The sequence below is a fragment of the Carcharodon carcharias genome, chromosome 15, assembly GCF_017639515.1.
Source record: "Carcharodon carcharias isolate sCarCar2 chromosome 15, sCarCar2.pri, whole genome shotgun sequence".
Classification (NCBI taxonomy): Eukaryota; Metazoa; Chordata; class Chondrichthyes; order Lamniformes; family Lamnidae; genus Carcharodon; species Carcharodon carcharias.
The window spans coordinates 86,627,923-86,637,692 of record NC_054481.1 but is presented as its reverse complement, the minus strand read 5'-3'; the positions used below and the strand labels follow the sequence as shown (position 1 = coordinate 86,637,692).

At 49.8% G+C, this 9,770-nt stretch overlaps 1 protein-coding gene across 1 annotated transcript; it reads left to right on the top strand.

Annotated features, from left to right (window-relative positions):
* The first annotated feature begins 5,147 nt into the window (after positions 1-5,147).
* On the top strand, positions 5,148-8,125 carry LOC121288421 (Kruppel-like factor 18). Its single transcript, XM_041206954.1, has 2 exons — positions 5,148-7,015; positions 7,099-8,125. The coding sequence occupies exons 1-2, from the start codon at positions 5,148-5,150 to the stop codon at positions 8,123-8,125; spliced, it is 2,895 nt and encodes a 964-aa protein (XP_041062888.1).
* Positions 8,126-9,770: the final 1,645 nt, after the last annotated feature.

Sequence of the window (9,770 nt, the reverse complement as noted above, 5' to 3'; positions counted from 1 at the left end):
ACACAGAAAAAGAATGGAGACCACAAGGCCCAACACAAAGACAGTAGAGATAACAAGGTCCCACACAAAGAGAGTAGAGATAAAAAGGCCCCACACAACGAGAATAAAGATAACAAGGCCACACACAAAGATAATTGAGAGACCAAGGCCCCAAAGAAAGAGAGAAGAGATACCAAGGCCTCTCACTAAGAAAATAGAGATAACAAGGGCACACACAAAGAGATTAGAGATCACAAGGTCCAAAAGAAAGAGAATAGAGATAACAAGACACCAAACAAAGGGAATGGAGATAACAAGGCCCCACACAAAGAGAATGGAGAATACAAGGCACCACACAAAGAGAGTAGAGATAAAAAGGCCACACAAAAAGAATAGAGATAACAAGGCAGCACACAAAGAAAGTAGATATGACAAGGCCTTACACAGAGAGAGTAGATATACCACAGCCCAAACAAAGAGACGAGAGATAATAAGGTCCCACAGAAAGAAAATGGAGATAACAAGGCACCAACCAAGGGAATAGAGATAACAAGGCCCCAACCAGAGTTAATAGATAACAAGGCCCCACACAAAGACAGTAGGGATAACATCGCCACAAAGAAAAAGAGTAGAGATAACAAGGCCCCACACAAAGAGAATAGAGATAACAAGGCCCCAAACAAGGACTGATGAGATAAAAATGGCCCACAATTTTTCCTCTGAATTCTGCACTGAAAACTCCTGGGAGTTTGTATCTATTGTATCTACTGGTCTCTGTATCTATTTGTGCATGATAAAATATCACAGATGAAAAGTTACAAACCTGGAAGGTTAACTATATTTCTCTCCCCATAGATGCTGTCTGAATTGTTGACTATTTCCAGCATTTTCTAGTTTTATTTCCATTGGTAGCTGTAGCTGCTTGAGAAGGTGACTTATGCAGACTCAAGAAAAGAGCTGCAGGTGAACTGCCTTAAATCTCCAATAGACTCTTAAGAGATAAGGCAATGCTATTGTACAGTGCAGGTTTACACATAATCCACTGCTCTCCAACCCTAAACACCCTTTATTGTTATATCACATCAAGTGTTCATGGGCTACTAGTCTACTAGTAAGACTCACAGAAGACCTATACTTATATGGATAGCTGTGGTGCAGTGTTAATCCTCTAACTTCCTAGTCGGAAGGTTATGGGCTCAAGACCCACTCCAGAGACTTCATATAATCTAGTCATCGGAGTGTCACACAGTCAGAGGTCCCATCTTTTGGATGAGTTGTTAAGCTGAGTCTCCAATTGTTATCTCAGGTGGGCTTAAAAGATCCTGTGGCAAGAGTTTTTTAAATTCTGAGGTACCTTTGAGGTGTATCAATTTAATATAGTGAGACATGGCACATTCCTTTTTAATTAATTTAAAACAATTTCAGTGCCTTAAGAAAAATTACAGTGTTGCCCAGTTGAGATTTACTTATAATAGTTGACCTATTTTTTTGCTTTAGTTCATGTGTTCCATTGCATCAAAGCCATGTGAAATATTGATTACAATATCAGCTTGCATTGCTGCTAATACTAACTCAACATTATAAGCAATGCCATGCAGGATAACCCAGGCCTTGTTTCTGGGGAGTTTTGATATTACAGGAATATTTTTGCAATTGAATTTAAAATCTTCTGTACTCTCAAATGTGTTTTAAATTCCTACATTCTGCAAATCATTTAGCTTCTGCATGCTTATGCTTAATTTTAAGTATAATTGCATTTCACTGGAGAAATTGCCAAATTAGTTCTGTAACAAGCAATTTCATACAATTTCAGCAAACATACAGCCATTGAGGGGAAGATGACGAAAGGAGGCTGGTGTGTCATCCTTACTGATCAATTATCTCTGCAATTCCTTTGGAGAATTTGGCAGTTGCAGGCTGTGTTATCTTCTACTTTGCTTTTCCTTAATCAGTCCCAGAAATAGTTATGTGACTGATCTCTGTATTGTCACGCACATATGTTAATTTTACAACTTCTTTGTTTTCCTGTTGTGCCTAATAACCTTGCCCAATACTGTACTTCATCAGGCTTTCTACATTTCAGTGAGTTAATCAGAAGCTGCCTGTTTTTGAATTTCCCTTCTACTGGATGTGCACCTTGAGAGCTGTAATCCTGTGAAACAATGAAGACATTCTACTCAAGCTTACGGCTTTGACTGAAGAACACTGATATTGAATTAATTCATCAACGCTGACATTAGCCTACCTTGGATTACAGTGTTACACTACTGGGATATTTCCAAGTATGTGACGCTCCAGGAACAGCCAGCAGTCACCAGCTCCATACACTATGCTAACGGCCAATGCCAGTTGGCTACCCAGAAAGGTTTTCATAGAACCATACTGTGTACAATACCATTCAGCCTATCATGCCTGTGCTAGATCTTTGAAAGTGTTATCCAGTTAGTTCTCAAAGCACTGCTCTTTCCTCAAAGCCTGCAATGTCTCTCCCTTTTTAGTATTTATCCAACTCTCTTTTGAGAGTGGTGATTAAGTCTGCTTCCAGTGCCCTTTTGGACAGCGTGTTCCAGATCACAACAGCTCGCAGAGTAAAAATACTCTCCTCATCTCATCTCTGGCTCTTATGTCAGTTACCTGTGGTCCCCAACCCTTCTACCACTTACAGCAGCTCTCCTCATTTATTCTATCACATTCATAATTTTCGACACCTCTGTTGACTATCCCTGTAACCTTCTGCATTCTAAGGAGAACAATAGCAGTTCCTCTAGTCTCTTCGCATAACTGAAATCCCTCATCGAGCTTTTGTTTTTGAAGACAAATTATCTGCTGCAGTGCAATTGTTCTTTTTTAATTAATTTAAATTAGTCAGGGCAATGCCTATCTCTGCAGGGAAGAAAAGAACGCACAAACCACGCTTCTCATTAATGAGGTTCCAGAAATGCATGAAACTATCTTTAGTTGCTGTAAACACGGGTCTATATCAGTGGAGAGTTGGACAGCTCGCAGAGAAGTAGCCTGGGAAAAAAAAAAAACTGCAGTCAGGAGATAGCACAATTACCTTGACAATGTACAAAGTTAAGCTCAAACATTGTGCTGCTACAAAGTGGGTCCATGCTGCATGGTGGAGCCCATCAGCCTTAAAGAGGCTGGCGTAAAACTCAAGTTCTGCACCTTTTCTTATCTCTGTTTTATCGTCCTGGATATTTCTTCAGTTACCTGTAAAATTAACCAGTTGGATTTCTGAAATTATTGATGTGGATTGGAAACAGTTGGGACTTGCCAGGAGCACCAGTCTTGGTACTTCCCCACCTCCTTTTGACTGTGTCCTTTACTTCAGGCAGTTTCTTGTGGGTTTTTTTTATTTGTTTTCATTTCCCACTAATTTGAACTGATTACTGATCTTTGTCCAGGAACTTTATTGAAGAATTGTATTTTAAAAATCAAGATACAGCTAGTTACTTGCTTTTCCACAGTATACTTGGAAAGTCACTTCCTCGAATGTGTTGATCAGGTAAGGTGCGTTCCTGAATAAGCTGCTGTTTATGAGATTATTAACATATAGACAATTTTCCAGTTTGCTTGATATAATCAGTTCCTTTAATTATAGATGCAAGACTAATGATTCTACAGTGTTTAAATTAGATTAACCTATTTTCTAATTAAGCTTGTTTGCAATCCAACATAAATTCATTTTCAAGAACTCCCTTTCGATGATCATTATTATTTTACAATTCTCATCCCTAGTCTTTCTTAGTACGCTGCTAGAAACACCACCTATCGCCACTGATTCAATTATTGTGATTCCCCAGAGCCTTTACGTAAATGGTCTTGAAGTCTATTTACGTTACCTCCATCAATAATACTACAGGGTTCCCTACTTAATGTATAAAGGAACTAATAATCGGGTTGAAAATCCACCAAGTGGCTAAACATCCTTTAATGTTAGCATCTCTTCCCCAACAGTTACCCTTCAACAAGCGTAACACACAACAGTGATTACACTTTCAAAGGTATTGCCATGGCTGTAAAGCTGAGAGAGGCTCTGAGGTGATAAAGGTGCTATATAAATGCAAGTACTTTATAGGGCTGGAGGAATTTCTGTCGAAGGGTCATGAGGACTCGAAACGTCAACTATTTTCTTCTCCGCTGATGCTGCCAGACCTGCTGAGTTTTTCCAGGTAATTCTGTTTTTGCTTTGAATTTCTTGCTGTTGCTTTTAGCACCTTCAGGGATGTCAATTTTCAGGTTCTTCCTTTTTCCTTTTGCACCCCCTTTAATAAAGCTTCTGAAGTCCACACTATTCTTCCAACAGGTCTTGCACCTCACCTGCAGGATTTATGAAGTTCATTTTCTTTAATTTTGGACTATCCGTGCACAAAGTAAAAGCCATGCAGCTGCCTGAAATGTGATAGGCAGGTGACGTGCTGAAACAATGATTTTGCTGCCTAGATGACTCTGGAAGACACTTGTCATACTCGAGTGAGCAGGTGCTCAGATTCAAGGTGGTCTCCTGCATACTGCACAGCCTTGCCATCATTAGGACACAGCCCTTATCACTAGTTATATAGCAACCAGCCAACGAGCAGGAGGAGGAGAAAAAGCAGGAGACAACAAATACCGCTCTTACCTGACTGGGCTATCTGTGACACCTCATTTAACTGTGATACTAGTAAACACAACACCCAGACCCTCCATTCACACACATTTCACCTTCTCTCTGTCACTGGCCATCACTAGGCTACAATACAAAAATAAGAACAACACAAAATAAATATTTCAAACAAAATTTATAAATCAAACCATGTCATATTGCATACAATTGTCAAATTATTGTCCTTGGGAATTCACCTTACTGCCTCTCTTCCATGTGCCTTTGCCTGTCCTAGCTGCCCCTGCAGAGAGCTACCCAAGTGGGTCTGGCAGGACAACAGCAAGAGCTAGAAGGCACGGCATTGGATGGTGCTATCTCAGTCCGGGACGGAGCAGCCTGGGCTAGCTGCCTGAAAGGCAACAGCAAGGGTGGCAGTGGGAGGGCAAAATGTTGCTTCATAAAATTCCTGCCACCCCCCCCCAGAGTGGTGCCTCAGCAGTCTTAGTAATGTCGGGGCTCAGATTGCTGCACAGCTGTGACAGCCTCTGAACACTGGCACCTGCAGCCATAGGACAGCATGCTGACCTCCCGTGGCAGTGCTCTGAGCTCCTGTGGCAGCGCCCTGACCTCGCGTGGCAGTGCTCTGAGCTCCTGTGGCAGCGCCCTGACCTCCCGTGGCAGCGTCCTGACCTCCCGTGGCAGTGCTCTGAGCTCCTGTGGCAGCGCGCTGATCTCCCATGGCAGTGCTCTGAGCTCCCGTGGCAGTGCTCTGAGCTCCCGTGGCAGTGCTCTGAGCTCCCGTGGCAGTGCTCTGAGTTCCCGTGGCAGTGCTCTGACCTCCCGTGGCAGTGCTCTGACCTCCCGTGGCAGTGCTCTGAGCTCCCGTGGCAGTGCTCTGAGCTCCCGTGGCAGTGCTCTGATCTCCCGTGGCAGTGCTCTGAGCTCCCGTGGCAGTGCTCTGATCTCCTGTGGCAGTGCCCTGACCTCCCGTGGCAGCGTCCTGACCTCCCGTGGCAGTGCTCTGAGCTCCTGTGGCAGCGCGCTGAGCTCCCATGGCAGTGCTCTGAGCTCCCGTGGCAGTGCTCTGAGCTCCCGTGGCAGTGCTCTGAGTTCCCGTGGCAGTGCTCTGACCTCCCGTGGCAGTGCTCTGACCTCCCGTGGCAGTGCTCTGAGCTCCCGTGGCAGTGCTCTGAGCTCCCGTGGCAGTGCTCTGATCTCCCGTGGCAGTGCTCTGAGCTCCCGTGGCAGTGCTCTGAGCTCCTGTGGCAGTGCCCTGACCTCCTGTGGCAGCGCGCTGAGCTCCCATGGCAGTGCTCTGAGCTCCCGTGGCAGTGCTCTGAGCTCCTGTGGCAGCGCCCTGACCTCCCGCGGCAGTGCTCTGAGCTCCCGTGGCAGCGCGCTGAGCTCCCATGGCAGTGCTCTGAGCTCCCGTGGCAGTGCTCTGAGCTCCCGTGGCAGTGCTCTGAGCTCCCGTGGCAGCGCCCTGAGCTCCCGTGGCAGTGCTCTGACCTCCCGTGGCAGTGTTCTGAGCTCCTGTGGCAGCGCCCTGACCTCCCGTGGCAGTGCCCTGACCTCCCGTGGCAGTGCTCTGACCTCCCGTGGCAGCGCGCTGAGCTCCCGTGGCAGCGCGCTGAGCTCCCATGGCAGTGCTCTGAGCTCCCGTGGCAGTGCTCTGAGCTCCTGTGGCAGCGCGCTGAGCTCCCATGGCAGTGCTCTGAGCTCCTGTGGCAGTGCTCTGATCTCCCGTGGCAGTGCTCTGATCTCCTGTGGCAGCGCGCTGAGCTCCCATGGCAGTGCTCTGAGCTCCTGTGGCAGTGCTCTGAGCTCCCGTGGCAGCGCCCTGACCTCCCGTGGCAGCGCCCTGACCTCCCGTGGCAGTGCTCTGAGCTCCCGTGGCAGCGCGCTGAGCTCCCGTGGCAGTGCTCTGAGCTCCCGTGGCAGTGCTCTGAGCTCCCGTGGCAGCGCGCTGAGCTCCCGTGGCAGTGCTCTGAGCTCCCGTGGCAGTGCTCTGATCTCCCGTGGCAGTGCTCTGAGCTCCCGTGGCAGTGCTCTGATCTCCCGTGGCAGTGCTCTGAGCTCCTGTGGCAGTGCTCTGACCTCCCGTGGCAGTGCTCTGACCTCCCGTGGCAGCGTCCTGACCTCCCGTGGCAGTGCTCTGAGCTCCCGTGGCAGCGCCCTGACCTCCCGTGGCAGCGCCCTGACCTCCCGTGGCAGCGCGCTGAGCTCCCGTGGCAGCGCGCTGAGCTCCCGTGGCAGTGCTCTGAGCTCCCGTGGCAGTGCTCTGAGCTCCCGTGGCAGCGCGCTGAGCTCCCGTGGCAGTGCTCTGAGCTCCCGTGGCAGTGCTCTGAGCTCCCGTGGCAGTGCTCTGAGCTCCCGTGGCAGCGCGCTGAGCTCCCATGGCAGTGCTCTGAGCTCCTGTGGCAGCGCCCTGAGCTCCCTGGCAGTGCCCTGACCTCCCGTGGCAGTGCTCTGAGCTCCCGTGGCAGCGCCCTGACCTCCCGTGGCAGTGCTCTGACCTCCCGTGGCAGCGCGCTGAGCTCCCGTGGCAGTGCTCTGAGCTCCCGTGGCAGCGCCCTGAGCTCCCGTGGCAGTGCTCTGAGCTCCCGTGGCAGTGCTCTGAGCTCCCGTGGCAGCGCCCTGACCTCCCGTGGCAGCGCGCTGAGCTCCCGTGGCAGTGCTCTGAGCTCCCGTGGCAGTGCTCTGAGCTCCCATGGCAGTGCTCTGAGCTCCCGTGGCAGTGCTCTGAGCTCCCGTGGCAGTGCTCTGAGCTCACGTGGCAGCGCGCTGAGCTCCCATGGCAGTGCTCTGAGCTCCCGTGGCAGTGCTCTGACCTCCCGTGGCAGTGCCCTGACCTCCCGTGGCAGTGCTCTGACCTCCCGTGGCAGCGCGCTGAGCTCCCGTGGCAGTGCTCTGAGCTCCCATGGCAGTGCTCTGAGCTCCCGTGGCAGTGCTCTGAGCTCCTGTGGCAGCGCTCTGAGCTCCCGTGGCAGTGCTCTGACCTCCCGTGGCAGTGCTCTGAGCTCCCGTGGCAGCGCCCTGACCTCCCATGGCAGTGCTCTGAGCTCCCGTGGCAGCGCCCTGACCTCCCATGGCAGTGCTCTGAGCTCCCGTGGCAGTGCTCTGACCTCCCGTGGCAGTGCCCTGACCTCCCGTGGCAGTGCTCTGACCTCCCGTGGCAGCGCGCTGAGCTCCCGTGGCAGTGCTCTGAGCTCCCATGGCAGTGCTCTGAGCTCCCGTGGCAGTGCTCTGAGCTCCTGTGGCAGCGCTCTGAGCTCCCGTGGCAGTGCTCTGACCTCCCGTGGCAGTGCTCTGAGCTCCCGTGGCAGCGCCCTGACCTCCCATGGCAGTGCTCTGAGCTCCCGTGGCAGCGCCCTGACCTCCCATGGCAGTGCTCTGAGCTCCCGTGGCAGTGCTCTGACCTCCCGTGGCAGTGCCCTGACCTCCCGTGGCAGCGCGCTGAGCTCCCATGACAATGCCCTGAGCTCCCGTGACAGCGCCCTGACCTCCCGTGATAGCGCTGAGCTCCCATGGCAGTGCTCTGAGCTCCCGTGGTAGCACCTTAATATCCTGTGGCAGCGCTGAGCTCCCGTGACAGCGCTCTGATCTCCCGTGACAACGCCCTGAGCTCCCGTGACAGCGCCCTGATCTCCTGTGACAGCGCCCTGAACTCCCGTGACAGCGCTCTGATCTCCCGTGACAGCGCCCTGAACTCCCGTGATAACGCCCTGATCTCCCGTGACAGCGCCCTGAACTCCCGTGCTGAGGCACGCAGCTACACAACAGTGCATTTAGCACTGGCTGCAAGCAGTAATCATGCAAATTATCTGGCAGCATGAGGGTTGGCGTGATCCTCTATATCAAGCGACAGATGTGGGTTAAACACCCAGCCTGTTTTCAGGGGTGATCAAGACTTGCCCCAATAGCTTTAGCCTTTGGAATATTTAGTTGCAGGAAATTTAGTAGCGATCATTCCTGCCCTTCTTCAAATGGTGTAATGGTGTAATATGCCTTTCTGAGAGAACACATGGGACCTCAGTTTAACATGTCATCTAACAGTACAGCACTCCCTCAGTGCTGTACTGAAGTGTCAGCCTGGATTCTGCACTCTAGTGTCTGATGTGGAACTTGAAGCCACAACACCTTGTCTTCAAGGCGAGAGATGACCAATTGAGACACTGCTGATACCCTGTTAGTTTTTGATACCTGTCCCTGTTCCCCTATTCCCCATGGTCTCACGGTCCCCAATCAGCCTAGCTTTCCTAAGCAAAATCCTTTTGTTCTCAAAACAGTACTAATTATTTATGGCATTACTATCACTATTGTGGCTACACCAGTTTTCAGCCATTTGTTTATATTTTGCATTCTCCACATAAAATTTACTAAGCATTGCTTCGAACAATACTCCCACTACCATTAAGCTTTGTGTATCATTGGGAGTTTCTGTATGATTTCTCCCTGTGTTATTAACGCTTACATGGACACCCATGATTGATCTTGCATCTTCTTTTATCAATAAGTCGCAAATCATTCCTCAATATGACAAAATCTACTTCCCGATGGTCACTGACTGTTACACTCCAGCCAAGTGGGTTTGTATTTGTGTGCAGGCTTGTGGTTATTGACTTCTCTTAATAGTGACTCCATAATGGCTCTAATCACCTTTTGCCTCGCACTTGACTACTTTGGTCTACTTATCTTTTCTGGCCTCCTCCTAACTATTCCCTTGACACCCTATCCTGCGCGAGCAATGAGTAATGGTCTGAGCTTCTCTCATTTCTTAAAACTTCTTTTCACTTTGGTATGATCTCTGTAACTGAAAGGACACATAACACGATACTATGTTTTAAAACTTCTGCTTTATCAAACTCACCAAGGCTCCTTCAACAGCACCTTCCAAACCCATGACAGCTACCATCTAGAAGGACAAGGGTAGCAGATGCATGCAAACACCACCACCTGCAAGTTCCCCTCCAAGTCACTCACCATCCTGACTTGGAAATACATCGCCGTTCCTTCACTGTCGCTGGGTCAAAATCCTGGAACTCCCTCCCTAACAGCACTGTGGGTGTACCTACAACACATGGACTGCAGTGGTTCAAGAAGGCAGCTCACCACCACCTTCTCAAGGGCAATTAGGGATGGGTAATAAATGCTGGCCTAACCAGCGGTGTCCACATCCCATGAATTAATTTTTTAAAAA

Bases quoted from the DNA above. Each gene is read 5' to 3' on its own strand.
- LOC121288421 (XM_041206954.1), top strand. From the start codon at position 5,148: ATGCTGACCTCCCGTGGCAGTGCTCTGAGCTCCTGTGGCAGCGCCCTG. The intron at 7,016-7,098 runs GCCCTGACCTCC...CTCCCGTGGCAG, and splicing joins GCCCTGAGCTCCCTGGCAGT to CGCGCTGAGCTCCCGTGGCA.